This window comes from Monodon monoceros, unplaced genomic scaffold (assembly GCF_005190385.1).
Source record: "Monodon monoceros isolate NGI ecotype Baffin Bay Population unplaced genomic scaffold, NGI_Narwhal_1 Super_Scaffold_22, whole genome shotgun sequence".
Classification (NCBI taxonomy): Eukaryota; Metazoa; Chordata; class Mammalia; order Artiodactyla; family Monodontidae; genus Monodon; species Monodon monoceros.
The window spans coordinates 100,920,835-100,947,102 of NW_021703779.1; the positions used below are offsets into that span (position 1 = coordinate 100,920,835).

The 26,268-nt window shown below is 39.6% G+C and overlaps 1 protein-coding gene and 1 long non-coding RNA gene across 2 annotated transcripts; one reads left to right on the forward strand and one right to left on the reverse strand.

Annotated features, from left to right (window-relative positions):
- Positions 1–226: 226 nt before the first annotated feature.
- Positions 227–4,233, reverse strand: C1GALT1C1 (C1GALT1 specific chaperone 1). Its single transcript, XM_029239976.1, has 2 exons — positions 4,063–4,233; positions 227–1,980 (listed from the first exon to the last, which is right to left on the reverse strand). The coding sequence occupies exon 2, from the start codon at positions 1,973–1,975 to the stop codon at positions 1,019–1,021; it is 957 nt and encodes a 318-aa protein (XP_029095809.1). The 5' UTR covers positions 1,976–1,980; positions 4,063–4,233; the 3' UTR covers positions 227–1,018.
- Positions 4,234–4,295: 62 nt separating this feature from the next.
- Positions 4,296–25,925, forward strand: LOC114905641. Its single transcript, XR_003796308.1, has 3 exons — positions 4,296–4,485; positions 14,566–14,686; positions 25,726–25,925. It is a non-coding gene; the product is annotated as an uncharacterized LOC114905641 (long non-coding RNA).
- The last annotated feature ends 343 nt before the right edge of the window (positions 25,926–26,268 follow it).

Below are 26,268 nucleotides of genomic sequence, written 5' to 3' on the forward strand. Positions count from 1 at the left end.
ATCAGGCAAATGGCAGAGTAATCCAAGGTGAATGGTGAGGTTAAGGCCTCCACACCAAAAACTGTTGGATATGGTGCAATCATGGACATGGGAAAAATCTAAAAATGTGAACAGGTAAACAAAAGCCAGGACAGACTCAATTCAAGTAAGTGAAACTGCCAGACTTCCGAAAGGAGTTCTTCAAAGAAGACTTCCACAGAACTCGTTTGCTCTGCAGGAGTAAATAAATCTCAACTGATATATTTTTATCCAAGCCACAGCTGAGAGCTTGATTAACTGGGAAACAATACAGTTAAATGACATTACATTCTTTACAGTCACCACTCCAACTTCAATATCTGCATAGAGAAGTACAGAGGGTTACACTGAAATTGTGTATGCTGAGGAGGCCACTAAATTAGCTCCCAGGAAGATTATTAACCTTTATAATTAATTTTCACTTTTTCTCTCAGGGATAGATTTCAACTTTCACTTTAACAGTGGTTGGGAACATTCCCTTTATTGCTTGGTTGTGTATTTTGAGAAAGCAAATCCACTGGCACTTGCGAAGGCTTAGAACATAAACCAACGTTAGAAGTAACAGAAACACATAGCTAAAAGTTTTACTTTAATCACAAATTCACAACTAGAGATTTCATTTGCATATCTTAGAAAGCTAAAAAGACATGTTAAATTTTTTAACCAATCAGCAAAAACATGTGCCACACAGATTTTTAATGTTCATAATTTAGAATTTATCACATAAATATATTATTTATAAATATATTCTTTATTTGTAAAATTATTATTATTAAAACATTTCTTTCCAACACAGTTGAAATTCTCATGTGTGTTTTAAGGAAAAAAACCCCACCCTATTTTAAAATGTATTACTAAACTTCAATGTGTGAATAAACCAGTGCCACCAAACTGAAAACGAAAAAAAAAAGAAACATACTGCTGTGTTGGATATGCAGTTGTTACTACAAATAACACCACATGTCCTACACGGTGATCATATACATGCTCTTGTTTCTTCTCAGTCATTATCAGAACCATTTGGAGGTAGGAAAACCAATGCATCATTGAAAACATGCCCAAATGCCCTAAGACGGTATACCCCGTACATCATTACATGCATCTGATTAGGCGTCAGTCCATTAAAAGTAACAGCCATATCTGAACAACATCCTTCTACTACCTGGTTGGGGTGATTAGTCATTGCCTCTTTAATAAAAAGCCCAACAGACTTGGTGTTAAATACATCTTTTCCTTCAGCATCTTCTGCATTTTCTGCAAATACTCCAGCGTATTTCAGGCAGACTGCTAGCTGCTTATCTTCAGATATCTTCCAAATCATCCCTCCCTGTTCAGGACACTTTTCAGGAATACTGAGAAGGCTGTTAAGTCTTTTCATTGATTCTACACTTAAGACAATTCCTCCTTCCATACTCACATACTCGAGGTCTCCAGATTTTATAGTGTGGCCTAGATAGAAAGGTTGTGATGGATCCTTTTTTAACAAAAAGTACTTTAAGTTTTCAATAATAGCAAACGTAGTGGGGCGTGCAAGGAAGAACCAGTTGTATTGGTCTCTATATTTATCAAAGGCGTATTTGTAAGCTTTTCTCATCATTAACCACATGTCATTTGTTTCCATGTTAATTGACTCAAACACTTTAACATTTTCAGAACTGAAGAACTCTGCTTTGTCACAGTGTTTGGTCCAAGTCTCCTTCACTGCAGCCCAGAGACTCACGTCTTTGGGTTTGACAAGGATGATACAGTATACTCGAAAGCTCTTACTGAGCTCCATGCGTTCATCCTCTGAAATTTTCAAGATATCTTCTTTATTAGGAGCTTGTAGGTGATGATGCTCATGGTGGTGCATTCTATTTCCATGACCAATCCTAATGTGTCCTAGCATAGTGATCAAGGCACAGAAAATGCTTCCAAGCATTACACCCTTCAAAAATGAACTGCTTTCAGAAAGCATTTTTCCTATAAAGAAGAAAAAGATCCTTAGGATACTTAATAGAAAAGGAGTCTAGTGATTTGATTTGATATTCCCCCTATACTTACATTTTGCTCTTAATGTTAAAAAAAAAAGGCTCCCAAGCTTGAAATCGAGTCAGTGCAAGTAGCACAAGAGAGTCTTAAGAATTTTTTGCTTCCAATGATACCTGATTACTGTTCAGTACAAAGTGGAACTTTGCAGCAACACCTTGCTGCCATAGAATTTTCTGGGAGGCTATTTTTGCACTTCATCTATAGGGATTTAATTAACCAAGTACTAAACCAAAGCACTAACCCCAGAAACTGATATTACAGAGGTTGTCTGTCCATCATTCTCTTTAAAGGAATTTCATTTCACAAGTTTGCATTATATTATTTAAATACCTCTGCGGATATAAACGGACTTTTACAACAAAACCTTAAATTGAAGAGATAAAACCACCTACAATTGGTAAATCACCAATGGTATCTGTGCTGGCCTCTGTTCTCAACCTAGTGCTTTATTTAACTGATGGCTGCTGTCCTTAGGTGTTTTGAGTACATATTGGAATTGATACCATGTATGTTAATATTTACCCTTTTGTTCCTAAGACTAAATGGTTTCCAATACAGTATCTCAACTAACTGATGTATAATAATAAAAGCCCATAATGAAAACAGCTAAATTATTTGGATGAGAACTGAGTCAATATAGGCATATCTGGGGACTATTAATGAACATTTTTATTTCCTCCAAAGGCATTTCCTTATTCTTTGGGGAAGTAAAAAGGGAAAAGTCTACACTTTTATTTCAATTAGAAATTAAAAGAAAACCCAACATTAAATACAACTGTTGAGATTTTCCCAATCTCCCTTCTATCTCCACAAGGAATGTTCTACTGAGCTACTTAGATTTTCCCTTTGTTTCTTAAAGTTGAAAGTGGCCTTAGAAGCTATCTAATGTCACTTTTCTCATTTTACAGATAGGGAAACAGAGGGTCCACAGAGGTTAGGTAACTGACCCAAAGTCACAGTCAGCAATAGAACTGAACTAGAAATCAGATATCCTGGCATCAGTTTAATGGTTTTTCTATTACAGAATAAAGATCTCAACAGTGCTTCCACCCATATTATTGAGAATTTAATAAAAAGTTACTGAATAACCTTGTTTTCCTACAAATGGAAAAACATGTAGGATCTGTTAACCATAATTGATATTTTGCATCCAGCATCACCGTACTGCTACAAGGAAACCATCCCTTGGTTTTCTTCTAGAGGAAATGGACTTTGACCTCCATTACCTTAGAAGGACAACGTGTGGAACAACTTGACAGATGTAATTCCTAAGGAGGGGTGGGAAGTCGGGTGGGAAAGAGGCAGGACAGCTTTCCTGTGTCACTCACAGAGCTTGGTCAACAAACACAGCTCTAATAAGGAAAAGAAAATTCACAGGAAACAAGCTCTGCTTGTTTTAGAATTGTCAGATGCACTCCAAAATGAATTATTTTATATAGGATTTTGGCATTTCATATTACACAATTTTCAATATGTCTGGCCATTGTATAATAATTCACTAGTGTCTCTTAGATTGATAATGATATATGTATGTCAGAATTCTTCCTGATGGGGATACTACTTATGAATCATTTGCACAAATTTTTCTAAGGAGTAGCATCTAGAGATGCACATGATAGGATATTTGGTGCAGAGGCAAGGGAAACTTAAAACCGCACACGAGCACAAGCGAGGCAGAAACGACCGGAGTGGTTTTTGAGATGAATTCTTTTAGATGAAGGCGGTTGGGGTGGAGTATGGAAAAGGGAGGAGGATGAAATGGAGAACAAAAGTGAGGGAGAGAACATGGTCATCTCAGCACCCCAAGGAGGGGCCGAGGGAGCGCCTTTAGGAAGCCGGCGCTCTAACTAGCCCCCTCACTGTTCCTCACACTGCACCTGCCCGGACACACCGCGTGGAGTACGCTGGGAGTGGGCCAGGGCCCAAGCCTTCCCCGGAGAGGGGCGGGGTCAGGCCGCTCCGGGGGCTGCTCCGCGGGCAGCTCCAGGTGCGGGCCGATGCCCCAGCACTCACCCGCGTCTAGAGCGGCTCAGGGGCGGTAAAGCGCAGCCGCGCACGGCTTTCCTCTCACGTTCGCGCGCCACTCGGTTACGTTCCTGGTCGGGCTGCTCTACATGCAGGCGGTTTCTTCTCGTTGGTTTCGCTAAAGGTGGTGAGGGCCCGGAAGTAGACGCCACAACGGCGCGGGCAGCGGGGCGGGGCAAAGGAGCCCTAGGCCAGGCGGAGCCGCCCGCCCGCGCCGACGTCGGAAGGGCCCGCGCGCACGCAGCGCGCCCTTTCTCCCCGCCCCGTGCCGAGTTCAGAGAAGCGCGTCCTGCTGGCGTGACCCGCACGCTCACCCGTACCCAATGGGACGCCCAGAGAGGCGTGCGTGCGTACGACCCGCTGACACGTCCCACCGCTTCATTTTCCGGTTGTGGAAACTGCGAGAGCGAGGTAGAGTGTTTCACCTGACTGAGATCGTGTCAGGTCTCTCAGTGGTTTCTCTGACAAGCACCTGAGGCACTGCAACCTCCCATTGATAAGAGGGCGCTCCCCCCGGTACTGGGCTGGGATTAAATGCAGGCCAATAGTCGTTGAATTATGAGGGCAAGGATCACTAAGGTTATTGGAACGGCATCTGAAGCCCCACTGTCCGGCTTCTAATCCTGTCTTCACCGCGTCCTTCGGTATGCTGGGAAAGTTACTTTACCTCGCTATGCCTCAGTTTCCTCCATTGTAAAGTACAGAAAGTATCACGGTAGTGCTATCATGGAAGATTAAATGAGATAGTGCCTTTGACTCCATTAGCAAAAGACCAAGCATGCAGTAAGCATTCGTTAACTGTTAGCTGTTATATCACTCACCCCTGTATCACTAGCACTTAATCTAGTGCCGCACGCAGGGGACAGTACATAGTTTTGGAATTAATGAATGTTAGAGCAACAGATGAACCAGGACCAGAAAGGATAAGGAACTTTCTAAAGGCCACACAGTAATTAATGGCAGAGGTGGGACTAGAATTAAGCTCTAATTATAAGTGTAGAGCTCTCTTTCTGCTAAACATGTGATCTGCCCTTTAAAATTCATTTTTTTTGTGGCAGAAAGGGTTTTTTGCTAAAAAGCACGAAGTCTTACAAATTTTTTAAATGTACTGTCACCAGTTTCCATCTAAATAACTTTGAGTGGTGATTTACTCAGGCCTGAGTTCCTAAAGACACGTACATTTGAGTATTGGCAATGACCCAGTTTAAGTAGACTGAAGGTTTCAAGAAGCACTGAAACAATGAACAAATAGATTTTATAAAGGCAATTACTGTCCTGGCAGCACTACCCTAAATTCTGGAGATATAGTGGTGAACAAAATTAGCCCCCTGCCTTCAAGGAGCTCTCAGTCTAGCAGGGAAGAAAGACATTAAACAATTCATTACAAATACATGGTTGTATGTTCTCCAAAGGAATACAAAAATGAATTCTAGAACTGGAAAAGAACTTATGACTGCAGAGTATCTCCACTATATTTTCTTAAATAATATATATTGCCTATTGTCACATATATATAAATATATGTGTGTATATATATATATATATAGTTAAGTGAAACAAGTTGCAGAATAATGTGTATAGTATGATTATACTTTGGTGAAAACACAGAATTTTACATATGTGCACATATGTTTGATCTGTTTGTATGAGCAAGGGGAGTTGTGGAAGGCTGCTCAGCAGGCTATTAATATTGATCACATCAGGAGGTCGACGTGTGATGATTAGCTTTGTGTTTATACATCCTCCTATTGTTTCACTGGTTATAACAAGCATTTGTTATTTTTGAATTTGAAGAACAGCAAATAAAAAGATCTTTAAAATTAGAGGGAAAAAAAGAATAAGAGGAAAAGATACCAATAAAAATACCTTTTAAAGAGTGCGGACAGCCAGTCTCTCCTTGCAGAAAGGGACCAAGGAAAGACAGAAATGGCACTCAGAATTCAGAGACAGTGGCAAGGAGTCAGTTTAAGATGCTGCTTCCTTCTAGTACAGGAAGGAATACCAAACTGGAAGTACTGATACAAGATGCTCTGAAACAGAATAAACCATGGAATTTTCAACACCAAAAGTGCTGTCAATGAGAGATTGTCTAAGAACCCAGTTCTCTACTTAAAGCAGAGCTTAAACATACTTTGCATTTGAAGTGAGGTTAGTGAGATGGTTGATTTGTAGTTAGGTGATTCATTTTTAAAATGCCATTCCACATCGTAGCCCTAATTTTAAAAATACATGCAATTAGTTTCTGCTAAAATTAAAAATATTTATAAATATTCTTTGGCCCAGCTAACCCATTTCTTGTAATCTCTCCCCCAGAAATTAAAGCACCAGAATGTAAGGCTAAATGTATAAGGTCAAATGCATTGTTGTTGATAATAGTGGGAAATATCCGTCAATAAGAGAATGGTTGAATTAATTACGGTGCATCCATATAGTGTAACATTAAGCATAAAATAAACAGCTTATCTCACCTGCACTAAATACTTCAGTAAACACACTAACCTGCTCCTTGTGTGTGGGGGGCTGAGGGTTGCTTTTGAATTTGGTTGCCTTCATGTAGCCAGCAGGTAAGGCAAGATTGCATTAAAAACTGACAACACTGCATTTTTGGTAAAGTCCTCCTGCCAAGTGCATGCATTATTCAGCATGAGAAATCATTAATTTTTAGTAATTGGCGATCACTTGCATTTGAACGTTCAAATTTTCGAAATCTGTCCAAAGGCCTTTGGGAAATTAACATGACTTTCTACAACAGTTCAGTGGAATAATAAATATTGAAGAAAATCTAAGGTGGATTGTTTTCTGCATAACATCTTTTTGAAGGGTTTAAAATGTCTTCTGTGTTTACCAAAATTAATAGCTATAATATATGAACCTCTTCTGCCCAGAATTTCACAACTGTTCATCTTTAATAAACAAATTCCCTTGTCTGAGCAAATTCATTATTGTTTCCATTTGAGTATAGTTTGGTCCCTAAATGAATCTCATTTGTGTTTTCAGGCATATTCATGCTTGCAATCTCATTTTAAAATGTTTTCCCATTTGATGACCATCTGGAAGCTTTCCTTTTTTAAAATTAACAAACCCATTTGCCTGCCAACAAATATGTATTAAGTGTTTACAGTAGGTCAGGCTCTGTTTTAGGTATTGTTTTTTTCAAAAGCCTTTTTTTATTATGGGGAACTTCAAACATATACCGAAATAGAAAAGTATAATGAAATCACGTGTACTTTTTAAGGAAGCTTCAACATCCTCAATTCAAAGCCAATCTTATTACATCTATACTCTTTCCACTTCCCTCCTTTCCATATTATTGTGAAGCACTTCTGGGACACGTCATTTCATCCATAAACATTTCAAAATGTATAAGAGATAAGGGCTTCTTAAAAAACCCCACAATACCACTAGAAAACTAAAAAATGAATAATTCCTTAATATACTTATGGAATTACTTGACAGTGTTCAAATTACCAATAATTTCACAAGTGTCGTGGTATTTTAATAATCTGAAGCAGAATCTAAATAGTCTACACATAGTGATCGAGTTTTGTGTCTTTTAAGTCTCTTTAGTCTATAGGTTTCTCTTTTTCTCTTTCTCTCTCGCTCTTGACATTTCTTTGTTAAAGAAGTCTGGTTGTTTGTCTTGTACATTTACCCAGTCTGGTGCAGATAGCCTTATTCTGGTCCCTTTAATGTGTTTCTCTGCCGTTTGTGTTCCTTATAAATGGGTAGTTGGATGTAAAGTAGGGTTGCCAGATTTAGCAAATAGAAATACAGAGTTCCCAGTTAAAATTGAATTTCAGATAAACAATGAATACTTTTTTAGTATAACTGTGTCCCAGATTTAGTGTATGGGACATACTAAATATTGCATGGGACATGCTTACACTAAAAATATTATTTGTTGTTTATCTGAAATTCAGTTTTAACTGGGCATCCTGAAATTCATCTGGCAACCATAACCCTAATCTAAAAGCTTTGTTTGATTCAGGTTCAATTTTTTGCGGGGGAGGGAGGGGGTGCAAAATTACTTCATAAGTGGTGGCATGTGCTTCCTTCAGGAACATTATGTCTGGTTGTCTTTTTTTTATGTTTTATTTATTTTGTTTTGTTTATTTTTGGCTGCATTGGGTCTTTGTTGCTGTGCACGGGCTTCTAGTTGCGGCGAGTAGGGGCTGCTCTTCGTTTTAGTGCATGGGCTGTAGGTGCGCAGGCTTCAGTAGTTGTGGCACGCAGGCTCAGTAGTTGTGGCTCATGGGCTCTAGAGCACAGGCTCAGTAGTTGTGGCACATGGGCTTAGTTGCTCCGCGGCATGTGGGATCTTCTGGACCAGGGCTCGAACCCGTGTCCCCTGCATTGGCAGGTGGAGTCTTAACCACTGTGCCACCAAGGAAGCCCTGTCTGGTTGTCTTTGTGATGGTAGCTGCCATTGATGCCTAGATCCATAATTCATTAGGGTTGCAATATGGTGGTCTTCTAATTTTCCAAGGCATATTTTTAAGAGGAAGTTTGGTGTAGTGATTAAGAAGTCAGGCTCTGGCATAGGAAAGACTTGGCTTAAGCTCTGGCTCAGCTACTTTCCTAGTTGTGTGACCTAGGGCAAGTTAGGTCACTTCTCTCAGCCTTAGCTTCCTCATCTGTAAAACAAGGTTAATAGTAGTACCTATCTCATAAGATTTTTTTTTGAGGATCAAATGAGTTAAGGTATGTGGAGGATTTAGAACGGTGTCTAGCACACAATAGATGCTCCTAAGAGCCAGCTATTATATCTAATGAGACTCTTGAAGAGTCATGGCCTTTCAAATTCAGGATTTCCTAATATTAAAAACTTTAAATCCTCCACTCAGCAGTTATATTTTCACATAATTAATAAAAATAACAATAAGGATGTATTGAACGAACAGCCTCTCCTATTTGTCCAGTGCTTTGCAGTTAACAAAGGCCTTCTTCACGTGATTCCATTCTCATTTGATCCTCATAGCAGCCTGTTAATCAGGACTGGTCTTATCTGTTTTTAAATCTGAAGAATCTTGGACTTAGGGAGGTGACTTGCTCAACTTGTAACACAGCTAGAAAGTCACACAGTAGAGTAGGGACTGAATCCTAGTACAAGGCTCTTTTGAGGGAAAACATTGAGTGAGGAAAATTTTGTGGTCCTCCCTCTGTGCAACACTTTCATTTCTTGGTTCCGGGGACAACACTATCTTGTTTTCTTTTTCAACTTTTCAGCTTCTTGTTTCTTTCCCAGACTAATCCCTCCTCGTCCCCATCCTCAGTCTCTTTCTTCTCTTCAAAATGTAGTTTTTCCCCAGGGTTCTATCCTTGGGCCATTTTTATTGTTATATTCTTCCCCTTTAATACATACTCAATAGCTTCATCTATTCAAATAGCTTCAACGATTCTCTCTGGGAAGATGATTTCCACATCTATATTTCTGGCCTCTACCTCTTGAATTTTGGACCCAAAATTTCAGTTGCCTGCTTGATATCTCCATATGGCTGTTTCAGACAGAATCTTACATTCAATGGGACTGCTTATCTGGATCCTGGTTTTAACCAATCAACCATATAAATCAAACAAACAAGGGGCCGATTGAGGAAGTTTGAATAATTACTGATGACATTAAGTATTTGATGACATTAAAGGCATAATGTTACCTTTTTAGGTGAGATAATTATATGTGGCTATGTTAGGAATATCTTTCAGAAATACATACTGAAGTGTTTATGGATAATATCATATGATGTCCGGGATTTACTTCAAAATAATCCCGTTGGGGAGAGAAGGAATAGGTAAGGGTATTGATTGGCTGTGAGTTGATAATTGTTGAGTTAGGTAGTGGGTATATGGGACTTCAATATCCTATTCTCTCTTTTCGTCTATGTTTTGAAATTTGCATAACAAAAAATTTTAAAAGCTTAAATAGGCCCCAAACTGAATTGATTAACCTTGTCTAAATCCATCTCCTGACAATCATTTCCTCTTATCTTCCCAGTCACTTATTATGAAAACCAAAGCTCTTGGTTTCTTCCTTCTCCTTGACCTCTACACCCAATCAATTGGTAAGTCGGGCCGAGCCTCACTTCACAGTGAATCCTGCTTCTGTCCTCTCTTTCCCATTCAAACTGCCACCACTCTCTTAAGTCCCTAATTACTTCTTGCCTGCACTAGTTTAATAGCATTCATAAATTTCTCTCCATTTCCAGTCCCTCCTCACTTGGTATATGTGAAGCATCTAGCATAATGCTTGGTACTTAGTCCCTTCTCCATTTCTCCTCAATAGTGAATTCCTCTTCCTTCCTGCTGCCTGCTTAACCCTCTGATGACATCTCCCTTCCCTGAGACTGCTCCTCACTCCCTTTCAGAATTGCTTTCTTCCCCATCCCTCCTGGATCCTGCACCCTCACTGCTGCCTCCAATGCACCCAGCTGCTATGCTTTGTGGAGGAAGCACGTGTCTGAATAAAGAATGATTTCTCAGTTCCAAAGTTAGAGCGGGGTTTTTCATAGCTGTAGGTGAGTGGAGTCTTTACGTACAGACGAAACAGGCATACTAAGTGTGAGTAAAAGAGAAGCAAGTTTTAAACCTGCCTCTTGTCCCCTCAACTCATTGGAGAAGAAGAGGCACGATCTTTAGTCCAGAGGGATCAGCTTCTAGATCCAGGCAGGCTAGGGTAAATGCCAATGGCAAAGAAGGAGCTGGGTGGATATTATTCCAGCAAGCTGGGGACTTCTTGATGAAATACCTCTCGCCTAGTCTGGCTAAGGGAGGAAGAGCAAGAACTGCCTCCGGTGGGTCTCATAGAGGCAGCATCAGCAGTATGGATTGCGCGAAGGTCCTGTTGCTCAGGGCTGTCCCAGAGAAATAGAACCCTTACTTTTGGTGGCCTGCCTAGGTATAGTTCTGTCTGTTTTGGAGAGCAGCCAGGCATTCAGGAGCTGGGCTGGCCAAGCACAAAAAAAACCCTATCCTTTAAAAAAAATTCTGTAAATCAATCACATTCTTGCATTTTAAGCATAACACTTGCAACTAAAACCAAACTGCTGTATTATAATCAAGATGCATCTGCCTATTTTATATTTAAGGCCCACAGGCTTCAACTAATTTAGGGGACCATCTGGTGAGAAAGAGAGAAAGTCTTATTACGAAGTGGTATTTGTTTGCAGGCTCAGGCCTCAGAAAGGATTGTCCTGGGGATCCCAACCAATTTCCAGTGCTCCTGACTTAGAAAGGCATGGCTCTGGAGTCAAATAGATCAGATTCAGTTCCTCCTGCAACATTAACAAACTGGTGTCTTGAGCCATAGGACTTCTGAGGTTTGAATTTCCTCAGTTTCCTCATATGTAAAATGGGAATTAGATTATACCTGAAGTAGCTGGGAAGATAAAGGAGATAAAGTCTCCCAGAGGGAGGCTAAAAACATTGCTTCCTTTCCCTTGATCCATAACTTAATCTTCCATCTTATTCCCTCTGAGCCTTGCTCTTCTTGCCTACTTTGTGTAATATCCACTTTCACATGGATAGACGTGGGCATGCTTTTACACTGAGCTTTGAACAAAAGTTCTGAAAAATAAGCTTTATTCCAATGCTGTTATTTGTTCACTTCTACAGAAGTTAAAGAATTGAAATGGAATTGCCCTGGGATGCAGTGGTCAGAGGGCAATTTTGCCTCTTCTGCAGTATGCTAAGCAAATCTATTCTCAAAGTCCTCCTGTCCTACATTTAAGTAGTTGAAAGGATTAGACCAGTTAGCTGGGACAAGTGCCAGTTGCAGCTCAGGGGCGGGAGGAGAGGGAGTTAGAAAGCAGGTTGGTTAGAGATGGAAAATCTGGAAATGGGGATGCTCTTTGATTTTAACTAGATAACTGCTACTTAGGTGACAGCTTTATTTCAAGTGAGAATATGAATTTGGCTGTATTCCTAGTTAGAATCTAATGCTCAAAATTTCCTTTAAATCGAGAAACAAAATTAAAAAGTGATGATTGAGATAGGCAAATTTAATTGCTGAAGCTGAGTAGTAGCTACCTGGAACTTCATTGCACTATTTTCTATACTTTTGTGTGTGTTTGAAAATATCCATAATTAAAAGTTTTTTGTTTATGTGACAGTTATGGAACAATGGAGGTCACTCAAAAACTGGGGAGTTTGATGTCATGTCAGTAAAGCTAGTAGAGGATATTTGAACCAAAAGAACTCCTTAGAGGAAATGTGGTGATTTCTATAATTCTTATCTAGCTAAGTGGGTTTATTTGAAGGATTAAACAACATGCAGATAAGACATTTGATGGATATAATATAAATTGACCTCCAAAAGTTTTTGACAAGATCTTACGACCACTGTTTTGGGTTTGTTTGTTTTTTAGGTTTTTGTTTGTTTGTTTTGGGGCCATGCCACACTTGCAGGATCTTAGTTCCCCAACCAGGGATTGAACCCGGGCCCACAGTAGTGAAAGTGCAGAGTCCTAACCACTGGACCACCAGGGAATTCCCATGACCACTGTTTTTAAGGGAATTGAGTCACTATAGGACCTTGACCCTCTTTCCTCTCAGTAGATATCACCTTAGAAATAAGAAACAGACGTAGAGTTAAAGGAGGTTAAGGACATTATTTTGACATTTTGAAAATATGATTTCTTAGGGATTGGTGGGGAGGCTAGTTTAAAAAAAATCTTTATAAAAGATCCAGAGGAAGGAATGCACAGTGAAATCTCCAGGTGGAGAATTACATGAAACTTCCTGACAATAAAAAGCCTAGTTGATGGGAATAAACTATAAGGAAATCTCATGAATATGGGCGTGGGTATATTCACTGATAGCTATGAAGATTGGCTTTAGTTGTTGCTCTGAGTTGTTGCTAAACTACTTAGGGATATTATGAAAACCTTGCTTGGCAAGGCTCTAGGCACGAAGGCTCATTATAGAATGACTTAACACTAATTCACATATGTAAATGTACACATATGCATTTGATGCTAGAGTAGTGGCTGGGATCGATTGTGGATCACAGGAGAACAGATTTTTCTCCTCCTAGAATTGGCATGTTGGAACGTAGGTACTCTATTATGGACACCTGCAATCCACCCTGTCAGGGGCTGGGAGAGAGTGTAAAACTAAAATCTAGTAGGGAAGAAAAAATAATCTGCCCTCAGAGGCTTTCCCTTCCCTTCAGGGAGAGGATTGATAGTCTTGCTGACAGTGGAAAAAATAGGTCAAAAGCCTCCTTGTTGAGAGGTATTACCCTTCTACTTGAAGGAACAAAAATGAGAGTAGCAAGTTCTCACGTGGTGGTTGTAGAACAACACATTTCCGGATGAGAGTTGAAGAGGCAAGCTATACTCCTGACAGGACCAGCAATGTAATTTGTAGGGCTCAGTGCAAAATGAAAATGTGGGGCCCCTTGTTCATGAATTACTCAGAATTTCAAAATAGTGACAGCAGAATATTAAACCAAACATGGGCTCTTCTAAGCATGGGACCCTGTGTGATAGCACAGGTTGTATGCTCATCAAGCTGACCTTACTCCTGGGCAGCAGGAATAGTGATAACAAAAATTCAGAAGACATAATAGAAAGGTATGAAGCAGAAAATCAAGATCATCTAAAACTCCCACCACGTAGAAACAACCCTTGTTATTTTGGTGTACATATCCAAGAGATGTTTCTGTATACATATACATATATAGACACATATTCATACAGTTTTTTATACTATGGAAATTGTATGTTAAAAAGGAGATAAGGGGGCTTCCCTGGTGGCACAGTGGTTAAGAATCCGCCTGCCAATGCAGGAGACATGGGTTTGAGCCCCGGTCCAGGAAGATCCCATATGCCGCGGAGCAACTAAGCCCGTGCGCCACAACTACTGAGCCTGTGCTCTAGAGCCCGCGAACCACAACTACTGAGCCCACGTGCCACAACTACTGAAGCCCACGCTCCTAGAGCCTGTGCTCCGTAACAAGAGAAGCCACCGGAATGAGAAACCCACGCACCTCAACGAAGAGTAGCCCCCACTCGCTGCAACCAGAGAAAGCCCATGTGCAGCAACGAAGACCCAACACAGCCAAAAATAAACAAATAAATTAATAAATTAATTTTTAAAAAAAGGAGATAAGGCCCAAAATGGAGTCACTTGTGCTAAGCCCATGTCACCAAATGGAGACTTAATACATAGGAAACCGAATTACAGTTTCAGCCTCTCCTAGGAATGTAATCTTAACCAGTCAGTCTGGAATTTCCTGGTTAGCACTAAAAAGGTAATCTCCTTGATGGACCCCTGCTGTCCCCCAGAGGAGGGTAACCTTGCTTGAAACAACCAGCTCTTTGTTAGAATAACTTCCTTGTTCTGCCTCCTTCTACCTGTAAAAGTTTTCCATTTTGTACAGCTCCTCAGAGCTTTTTCCTACTTGGTAGATGGTATGCTGCCCAATTCATGAATTGTTTAATAAAGCCAATAAGATATTTAAAATTTACTCAGTTGAACTTTGTTGTTTAACAGATTCGGTGGCAGCAGTGGGACTGAAGGAGACTTCTGATGGCTTCAGGGACAATGAGAAACACAGGAGTGATACCTTGTGAACCCCTTGAGTTCTCTTTCTCGCCATTTCCGAGGGCCGTGGGTAAGTTCCTCTTGGTTCTGAGCTCCACTCTCTTTGCCTTGAGCTTCCAATCTAATTGGCTTTCTGCAGTTCCACATTGGGACCTTCTGGTAGTTAGACTACAATCCCCTATTTGACTGGAAAACCCCAGCCCTTAGTTTAGTCCCCAGATTCCACGTTGGGAACTGCCGGCGATTTTGTCAATAGTTCCCCATTTGTTTAGAATCCCAGTCTGTAGTCCCCACTTGCTGGGTCTTCTGGTTCAGTCCTTTCCCGAGTCCCAGGTTCCACATTGGGAATTGCTGGTGGTGTGTACAGGGCCTTCTCTTGTCCAGGCCACAGTAACATCTCTTGGTTACTGCTGGTGTGTTAAGGTGCACATGTTTGTTTGTCTTGTTTTGTGTAGATAAGGGCTATTGCTAATGGGATTCTTGGAAGCCAAAAGTCGCAAAATTGGTGGGCATGGGTCAAGTACTTAAAAACTGATGGAGCACTCACCACCTAACTCTAAGATTCCTGTGTTAGGATAAGTTGATCACCAACCTCAAGAAAATTTCCATGCAATGAGGTATGCTGTAAAACACCACACAATCCCCAATGCAGCAGCACAACCCTCTTAGGTATTACAGTAGTCCCGCCATATCTGCAGTTTCACCTTCCATAGTTTCTGTTACCCCTAGTCAACCATGGTCTGAAAGTATTAAATGGAAAATTCTAGAATTAAACAATTCATAAATTTTAAATTGCACACAATTCTGAGTAGCTTGATGAAACCTTGAGCCCTCCAGCTCCATCCTGCCCAGGATCCCCAACCAGTGACATTGTCCGCTCCTGACATCCAGCCATCAACATCATCATGGCTCAATGATCTAGGATCACCCAAAGCAGATGATCCTTCTGACATATCATAAGAAAGTCAATAGTAGCCTAACGCTACATCACAATGCCTACGTCATTCACCTCACTTCATGTCATCACATAGGCATTTATCATTTCACATCATCACAAGAAGGGTGAGTATAGTACAATAAAATATTTTGTGACAGAGACCACATTCACATAATTTTTATTACAGTATATTGTTATAATTGTTCTATTTTGTTATTAGTTATAATTGTAACTCTCTTACTGTGCCTAATTTATAAATTAAACTTTACAGTATGTATGTATGTTCGTATAGGAAAAAATATATATAGGGTTTGGTACTATCCTTAGTTTCAGGCATCCACTAGGGGTCTTTCTTGGAATGTTTCCCCTGTGATTAAGGACAGACTACTGTAGTTTGGCTCCAAGAGACCAAAAAGGATTAGCTAAAAGAAATGGGATCCTTAAATTCCAAAGAGTTGAATGCACCACCTTTTGGCACACCTGCTTATTTTATGTGTAAGAACTATGGTCCCGGAAGCTATAAATATCTACAAAAATGGCAGAATCTTGCTAAAAAAAATCCTAGAATTACAATGGCCATTATGGGGAATGTTCCAAGTAGACAAGATCATTCAGTTAAGAGGTTCACTAAAAATCAAAGGTTCCCAAATCAAACAAACAGAATGGGATACCTATTTTAATTGATATGTAGAAGCTTCCAAAAGGCTTCTAGATTCCAAAATAGCTTCAGTGAAAATTTTGTTGTAAAAGGCTAATGGAAAATCAAAGACACAAAAGGTATCTAAAACAACACCAAGGCCTCCTGAATTACACCCTCCTAGGGGTCCATCATCAAAATGCTGTCCTAGAGATTGATATCTATTGTAATCAACTGGGATACTGGAAAAGAGATCCTCAAAGGTCCTATGCAAATTCTTCACATCAGCTTGAATGCCCCCATATCTACCTTCTAAGGAGGGGCCAGAGTTGATGAGACTCTGAGGGATTTTTCTAGTAAACTGCTACTTTATTCCCTTAAGCAGCCAAGGGGAAACTAAAGTTAAAATCAATCAAAAACTTTACCAAATTCTGGTAGATACCAGAGCTTACACTCTCTACTTTAAACCCCACTCAGAGCTTGCAGATGGGATCCTGGGAAAACTGGCAGAAGCTGGCTAAGGGTAATAATTCTTGCTACAGTTGGCTCTCCCAGATCTCTGTCTGTTGTATCCTGTAGAGAAAGGAAAATAAAATACCGTTTGCACCCTCTTTGGGGGCGCCTCTTTAGTCCAAGGAATTGTTCAATACTGCCAGAAATATTTACTGTTTTTCCCAGATGAAACCTGACAAGATATTTGAAAGGATTTTTTTTTTTTTAAAGTAGCTCTGCGGTCAGAAGTTGGCCAAATTGAAGCTGATATTCAAAGCCTATTGGGAACTTTTTTTTTTTTTGTGGTACGCGGGCCTCTCACTGTTGTGGCCTCTCCCGCTGCGGAGCACAGGCTCCGGACGCGCAGGCTCAGCAGCCATGGCTCACGGGCCCAGCCGCTCCACGGCACGTGGGATCTTCCCGGACCGGGGCACGAACACGTGTCCCCTGCATTGGCAGGCAGACTCTCAACCACTGCGCCACCAGGGAAGCCCTGGGAACTTTTTTAAAGGCCTTCTCCCCCAAGCTAAAATGAAAACTATACACCCCGAGGGAAAGAAAAACCTTCTGAAGCCTTTGTGGAAGGATTTACTAAAACATTCCAAAGACAAATATTTCTAAATCCAGAACATAGAAATATTTTGGTTTTCATCTTAGTTGGGAATCTTCTCCCTGATACAGAAAAGCAGACTGAAGATAATGTGGTTGGATGAGTGGAACAACCTATGATGCCATTTAAGTTGCAACCCAATTTCTTGAGAAATTAAAAGCAACTGTCCTTATCTTACAGATCTTTGCAAAACCAGAAATGTGGCTCCAGAAAAAATGCAGTCCACCTATCTTTTTTACCTATCCCAAAACCTCCCCTACTTATCTCAGAAAGCTTGTAAGTATTGTAAAAATTCTGGTCTTTAAAGAACAAAAGTCCTTCTTGGAGGAACTTGCATTCTTTCCCTGAGCCTTTGAGAAGTAAATGTTTTACCTAGTCTTTCTCTGGGAACTCTTATCTAGACCATTGCCAATTCCTGAGAATGAAAGAAAAAAGTGGGGGGAAGGCTTTTAAAAAATACAAACTGCTATAAAAGCTCTCTTGCCCCAAATCTGGTCCACAGCTTCTATAAGGTTACTTGTTAAGGACAAATACAAATCTTCAGTGTCTTCTCCACAAATATTATTAGAAGAAGCTTTAGCCATAGCCATTGGAGCAGGTGTACTTATTTCAACTGTTCTTTTATAAGCTAGTGAGTTTTATATTATCATATCTGTCTCATGGTTAAAATTTTAGGACAAGAACTATAAAGTCTCAACTATAAAGTTTGCATCTGTATGTTTATGTGTGTCTCTATATATGTTGTAGATGTGTGGTATTTTTTTTTTTACCTCCAGATGGTATTGCCAAAATTAATTTGTAAAAGAGTTCTGTTTAATTGGCTTAAAGAAAATGAATGCCTATATGAATTAAGTATTTATAAAATTCTCAAAAAATATAATAGAAACTAACCCAAATGCTTTTCAGGTTTGTGTGATCTAGGAAAATATTTGGTATTAAAGCTAATTTAAATCTGTTGGTTTAATTAAAATAGACATGTCTTTAGAGTTATCAACATTGAATATAATGCAGACATACAACTTTTATTCTACCTAGGTTTATTAGTCAAATAAGTTCATGATATCTCTGTTATAAAACTTGTCAGTAAGAAACATAACTTGGTATGATGAAGTAATCTAAGCATAATTGTTGAAAACAAGTGAATTAAATAGATGTAAGTGAGATAAGAGTTTTTAGGTGAACTTTTTAGCAATAATTATATTTTACAGTATATCTGCTTAAGCAGTTTCCCCAAATCTTTTTGGTAACCTGAAACCTTAAAGTTTTGCTAAGTTAAATTAAATGATAGTCATTAAATATCTAGATAATTTCCAAATAAGATGAAATACTGAAACACTAATTACTGAATGTAGGTTTATCCACTTTTGGTTTTGTTTTACAGAGCAGCTAAAGATATTTGGGTTTATTAGTAAACATGTTTTGTGCCACACTGAAAAAAAATCACTATGAAAAAGCATATGTTTCTAGAAAATATAAAATGTTTATAAATTTGCCACAAAATGCTAATGTATAAAATAGTTCACAATTGTTTACTTATTTATTTTCAGTAGAAATTAAAGTTTTTAAGGGTTAAAAGTTATATGTAATTAAAACTACTAGAAATAATAAGGGAAAGTTTCCATATGCAAGGAAAGTAGGATGTATGTTTTCAGTAAAAGAAGGTATGAGGAATAGAAATGGATTTTTGTTGAGGGAAAGGGAAGTAATTTTGTCCTAAGGCTGGTTATTTCAGAATGGAAAAGAAGGAAAACATAGGACAAAATCTAAATGTAAAAAAAGAGTTGTAAAAGGTTTATGGGAAAGGAATCTTGGGAAATAATTTTATGCATGGTTAAGCTGGCTAATATGAAAATGAATTTATTTGAGTGAAAATTGAGTTTTAATATCAAAAGTAGCTGGTGCAATATTAGAATTTGGTTTTCTCTCTGTTAAAAGGACAAAGATTTTGTGCACTATTGATCTGCTCTTGTAAGAGATTGTAAATGGTTTTTCTTTCTTTTAAGTAATTTGCCTAGAAGATAAAGATTTTGTGTCTTATCAAAATAATTTCCTGTTTCGGGCTTCCCTGGTGGCACAGTGGTTGAGGGTCCGCCTGCCGATGCAGGGGACGTGGGTTCGTGCTGCAGTCTGGGAGGATCCCACATGCTGTGGAGCGGCTGGGCGCGTGGGCCATGGCCGCTGAGCCTGCGCATCCAGAGCCTGTGCTCCGCAACTGGAGAGGCCACAACAGTGAGAGGCCCGCGTACCGCAAAAAATAATAATTTCCTGTTTCACATTGTCTTTATCAAGTCTTTGATTACTTAAGAAAATTGAGTCTTCTCTATTAAAAGAGCTAAGGTACTTTGTTTGTTTGTTTACAAGTATTTAATTTTCTGTATTTGCCTGTGAAGTCTAATTGTCACTATGGCTAAATAGATAATTAAGTATTGTTTCAGTGACCTATGATCCTATTTGACCAAATGTTTTTAAAGCCTTTTGATATTTTTGAAAACTGCCCCCCCCACCAAAAAAAAAAATCAAATTCTAAATGAAGTCTTTTTGACCTGGAAGTAACTTTGAGATTTTTCCAGAAGCCCCTGGAAAATCACAACAGAATTACTCTCCTTAGAAAAAGAGAGATGTTAAACTTATTAGGCATATTTGATATGCTAAATTACATGGGAAGCATTGCCAAATAAGTAGTACTAAGCCTTCTTTATGTTGTATTTGTATAGATATATGTGATCCAGAAATTGTATGAAATTCCTGGGAATTTGAAGTGTCCTGGTATGTTATCAGTAATAATTCCAGTTATTATCTTAAAATGTTGTATGTCACAGAAATAACCAAATTTCTTCATCAATTCCATTGCAATTAATTCTCATCAGATCTTTAACAATGAGCATTTTTTAAGTCTTTTTACAGACAGTTACTCTTCTACTCTGATATTTTTGTAAAAAATGTTCCTGCAAAGTACTTCCATCTTCAAGGAGATTCACGGAATGAACTTTGACAAGTACAGGTTTCTGATAACTTTAATATCATAAAGCTGAACTCAGTGAGAATTTTCAGAGCTAATGGAAAAATTGGATTCAAGCAGAACAAGTATTAATTACATGGGTCTGATGAACTGAGGTGGAGGATTATAATTTTTAATGACTTTTTGGTTGAAACATTGCTGGTTCCTTAATGTTTTGTTTTCCAGATTTAAGGAAACTTTTTCTCTTAAGCTAGCTATGACATGCAGCAATTTGGTAAAGTATACCTTTGTAAGCAAAGATGAAACATGTACTTTTTCTCCTTACTCAATCCCTCCATAATTTAGAAACTCTTGAGTATTCTTTTCATGGCAATATAGTTAGTTTTTTGTTTTTGTTTTGTTTTTTTTTGCGGTATGCGGGCCTCCCACTGTTGTGGCCTCTCCCGTTGCGGAGCACAGGCTTCGGACGTGCAGGCTCAGCAGCCACGGCCCACGGGCCCAGCCACTCCGCGGCATGCGGGATCTTCCTGGACCGGGGCACGAACCTGCGCCCCCTGCATCAGCAGGCGAACCCTCAACCACTGCACCACCAGGGAAGCCCTAATTAGTTATTTGAATAAGTTCAATAAGGATTTGTTTGTTCTCCTTGTAACAGAACACAATTAGAAACACTGGCTATATTACAATACCAAGGCTTTGACAGGAAAGTCATATTTGAGAGAGACATGCATAGACTCAGATATGACCAGACAGCTTTAAGGTACTAAGGTTGACTTCATGGAGCCAATAAAGCCTCTCAGAAACATCGACCTGGTACTTTGCTTACTGGATTCCCGGCAGCCTTACCAGGTAAGTAAGGAAGGTCACTTCCTGGCAGGCTTAGAAAGCTCAGGATATTTTGGGGATCTGAAGAAGAGAGGAATTCACACAACTATAGGCAAAATCTTGGCTAGGCTTCCTGTCCTCAGAGGCTTTTAAGAGTTCAAGCTGAGATTTCTTACGAAAAGTTCCAGCAAAGCTGTCTTAAAAAGAACTTATATGGTCAATCACTATTCTTGCTGCACTTATGTAAATAACAATGCCAGTTTTAATGCAAACAAATTAGTTTTACTGTGATTATCTTGGTAAAAAAATGGAGGTGATTGTAGAGAGAAAAATTATGTTTGCATCTTTGTAGATACTAGATTTTAGTCCTGTTAACTGTCTTTGAAGTTTTGTTATATACCTGTAAACTGGACTGGATCCTCAATTCTTTTAGTTTCCTCAAATATCTGGCTATAACTCTCCAAACTAACGTTTCCAATTTTCTCCCACCCTTCTGATTTGGAATCACTAAGAATAAAGGCTGCTGTTAAATTTTCTTGGAAGGGACTATACCAGGTCTTCCTCATTTATCCAGATGGCAGCCAAACTTCAGGGACTTGAACCTTGGGTACACATCTCACAGCTAAAGAAGGCTGCACCCGACAACTGGTCCTGTGTAGACACTGGAGACTCCAAATCAGAGGAAGAGAAGTAGCTAACATTGATGTAGACTGCCAAGATGCCAAATCAAGACTTCATACTTTAGCTAAACATGAAACTCTCTCTCCTTCTCTTTCTTTCCTTTACTCTTCCAGGCCATTGCTAATAGAGTTAACCGTTCAGACTGCTGGATTTGTCATCAAAAATGCCTGTCTGTGATGCCAGAAGACCCCCTGGTTCTCCCTGTGACCAATTTCTCTTCTATTCCCAATTGACGCCCCCCGCCCCCACCAGGAGTCACTTAGAGTCTGACTTTCATGGCCAGAACATCCTGTGCCTTCTTTGACTTTTCTTCAATTATAACTGTACTTGCCCAGTTAGATACAAATACCTGTATAAATCATAGTACATATGCACCCCCATGCTCTTATGATTATCTAAATCAGATCTTCCCCCAATCATGAAAAGCTCTCACCAGCAGCACTCATCTTCGCAAGGAATTAGAACAACTTTTCATTTCAGGCTTAGAGTTTTACTTTCCAATTGTGCTGAAAACCTAACTGACCCCTGGCTTGAATGGACAAATGCAGCAATCCATTAACAATACCACCTTGGTGGGAATGGTTTGTGCCCTGACAGGATTTATCTTTGTCTGTGGTGTTTGTCATTCTCCTTGAGCCTATGAATGCCTAGATGGCTGGTGCATAACTGAGCAATCAATGCCTCTTAGGTTATCTAACTGTGCCCCTAGCTGTCCACAATCAAACTGAGACACCTCATTGGTCAACTCCCCTGAATTTACATCATCCAGTTAGAAAAGACCTCCCAGGAGGTGTTCATGATTCAGGATTCACTTCCTTTGGCAGGTCCCTACTTCCCTGGTTAGGAGTGAATACAAGTAAGGCTATGATCAGGAACCTCTCCTTAACTCTCGAAAATACTACAGAATCTACTGCAAAAGCCATAGCTGCCCAACAAAAATCCTTACACTCTCTGATCAAGATTGCTCTTGATAAAAAGATTATCTTTTTTGTTTTATCTTGATTATCTTTTAGCTGAGCAACGAGTTGTTTGTGCTGTGGCCAGCACCATTTACTGCACCTGGATTAGTACTGCTGAAGTTGAAACTCAGCTGTATAAGATCACTGAATAAGCCACTGGCTTAAGAAAGTAACTCCTTCAACGGGTTCTTTCTTTGATGTAGTTGATTGGTTTGGGTCTTGGGGACCATGACTCCAAAGTGCACTCCAGACTTTGGGAATTATCCTGCTTACCACAGTCATAGTAGTCTCCCTGGTGTGCTGTGTTCTCTCAAAAGCTTTAAATGCATGGTTGCAGCTGCTCACCACCAAGCAAATGTAAGACTGGAATGTCAGGAAAGAACGAAGAGAACGACCAGCTAAAAAATTGTGAACCTGGAGTTATGACCCGTGAATGACACAGAGGTTCAGCTAAAAAGTCATGACCTGTGAATACTACACAGAGGATCAGCAAAAACTGTGGGAACTTCAGCGTGGTAGCTGAAAGTGCCACTAATGCCTTAAATTTTGATCACATCTCCCAGTTAAGCTGAGAGTCTGATCAGAAGGGGGAAATTGTTAAAAAAGAGACAATAGGCCCCAAATGGAGTCACTTGTGCTAAGCCCACATCACCAAACTGAGACTTAATACCTAACCTAATTGCAGTTTCAGCCTCTCCCAGGAATGTAATTCCAGTCAGTCTGGAATTGTCTGGTCAGCTGTAGTGAGGTAATCCACCTGATAGACCCCTGCTGTCCCCCAAAGGAAGGTGACCTTGCTTGAAACAATCCACTCGTTGCTAGTAATTTCCTTTTCCCTCCACCTTCTGCTTGTAAAAGTCTTCTATTTTGTACTGCTCTTCAGAGTTCCTTTCTATTTGCTAGATGGGATGCTGCCCAATTCATGAATTGTTGAATAAAGCCAATAAAATCTTTAAAGCTTACTCAGTTGAGGGACTTCCCTGGTGGTCCAGTGGTAAAGAATCCACCTCGCAATGTAGAGGACGTGGGTTTGATCCCTGGTCAGGGAACTAAGATCCCATGTGCCGAGGAGCAACTAAGCCCACATGTCACAACTACTGAGCTTGCGTGCCTCAACTAGAGCCCATGTGCTGCAAACTACAGAGCCCACATGCCCTGGAGCCTGTGCACCACAACTAGAGAAGAGAAAACCCGCATGCCACAACTAGAGAGAAGCCCACGCACCACAACGAAGAGCCTGCACACTGCAAGGAAGGATCCTGCATGCCTCAGCAAAGATCCTGCGTGCCACAACTAAGACCTGACACAGCCAAAAATAAATAAATAATAAATAAATCTTTAAAAAACAACTTAGTTGAATTTTGTTACTTAACAGGTATATTGTACATTCTCTTTTGTCGCCTTTTTAAAAACTTACTACATTTTACAGGGTTTTCCATGTTGGTAAATATAAATCATTTCAATCCTATTGTATAGAGATTCCATGTTCTATTTAACCAAACCCTATTGTTCAGTGTCTGAGGAATCTCGAGCTTTTGTTATTACACATGATGCACATTGAATGTCCATACAAGTTGAGTGGGGATTGAATAGCTCAATCAGTATAAAGCACTTCACAGAGTACTTGGTAAATAGTAAGCTCTTTATAAATGTTAGTGTTATTTTTATATTGTCAAATTGCCCCATATAAAGGTGAACTAATTTACATTCCTGATAGCAGGGTGAGAGGGCTTAGTTTCCTTAAATCTTGGCCAGTTCTTTCAACTTTTGCCTTTTGTATTTCTTCCTCTGTAAATGGCCTGTTCATGTTCTTTGATGGTTCTCCTGTTAGATTCCTCATGCTTCAAAATTTTTAATGGGTTTCTGTACTGGGGCTATTAAGCCTTTGTAATATGAATGACAGGTACTTTTTCTTCTAGTTTTTTTGTTTGATGTTTGATTTTGTTTACTTTAACCACACAGATGTTTTAAAGTTTAATACAGTTAAATCTGTCCATTTTTTCCTTTAGGATTTTGGTCTTTGCTGTCTTCTTCTTCTGTTTTTTTTTGGGGGGGCCACGCTGTGAAGCTAGTGGGATCTTAGTTCCCTGCCCAGGGATTGAACCTGCGCCCCATGCAGTGGAAGCACAGAGTTCAAACCATTGGACCTCCAGGGAATTCCCTTGCTGTCTTCCTTTAGAAAATCTTTTGCCACAGCCTAGGTTTGAAGTTCAATGGGGGTGAAACCTCTCCTACCTTAAGTTAGGTCCACCAGCTTTCCTCTGAGGCTTCATTCTTCTGGGGTGTGGTGTTCCAAATTCTACAGCGGAATTCACAACACTAGAATACTTTCAAACGTACATGGGAAGGGAATACTTCTATTAACTTTGAATGATACAAGGTATATTAAGAATGAGTGTCTTCTACCTTCTTCCTACCCAGAAAACACTTGTGCCTTTTCATATTTTCTGCCTTGCTTTGCTTCTCTTTTTTTTTGGCTGCACTGAGTGGCTTGTGGGATCTTAGTTCCCTGACCAGGGATTGAACCTGGGGCCTCGGCAGTGAAAGCATGGAGTCCTAACCACTGGACCACCAGGGAATTCCCTACCTTGCTTTGTTTTCTAGGGAGAGTTCTGTCTTCATCAGAGCTATTCTTTTGGGGATCAAACCAAAGAGAAATTGAATTGCATATACATTTATTTGGAGTTACTGGGATATACTTATGTGGTTTGCTATCACTTCTGCATATAGTTAAGTTATTGCTGGCTGTACGAGTGTAGGAATGACTTGTGGAAACATTTCTGAAGTGGTAAATCTAAAGCTTATTTAAGATTAGTTATTACTTAAAAAACGTGACACATCGTAAAATCTTACAGCTTACGTATAAAAGAAATGACCGAGGATTTCCCAAATTTTATAACAATCCAAAAAATTTACATGACATTGACCAGTGGTGGTGAGTTGTGAAGCTGCAAAATACTTTTCAAACTCTCAGAAAAAAACCGAGTTGTTTTTCTGTTCTCTCTATAGAAATTGTACTACAAAAGGTGTATTGGATGAAGAGGTGATCAAAAGACATGCAACCAAAAAATATAGGAAAAAGGTATATATTTAAAGTGATGAAAGGGAAGAACCTACAACCAAGATTACACTACCTGGCAAGGATCTCATTCAGATTTGATGGAGAAATCAAAAGCTTTACAGACAAGCAAAAGATAAGAGAACTCAGCACCACCAAACCAGTTCTACAACAAATGCTAAAGGAACTTCTCTAAGTGGGAAACACAAGAGAAGAAAAGGACCTACAAAAACAAACCCAAAACAATTAAGAAAATGGTCATAGGAACATACCTATCAATAATTACCTTAAACGTGAATGGATTAAATGCCCCAACCGAAAGACACAGGCTTGCTGAATGGATACGAAAACAAGACCTATATATATGCTGTCTACAAGAGACCCACTTCAGACCTAGGGACACATACAGAATGAAAGTGAGGGGATGGAAAAAGATATTCGATGCAAATGGAAATCAAAGCTGGAGTAGCAATACTCATATCAGATAAAATAGA

Bases quoted from the DNA above. Each gene is read 5' to 3' on its own strand.
- C1GALT1C1 (XM_029239976.1), bottom strand. From the start codon at position 1,975: ATGCTTTCTGAAAGCAGTTCATTTTTGAAGGGTGTAATGCTTGGAAGC.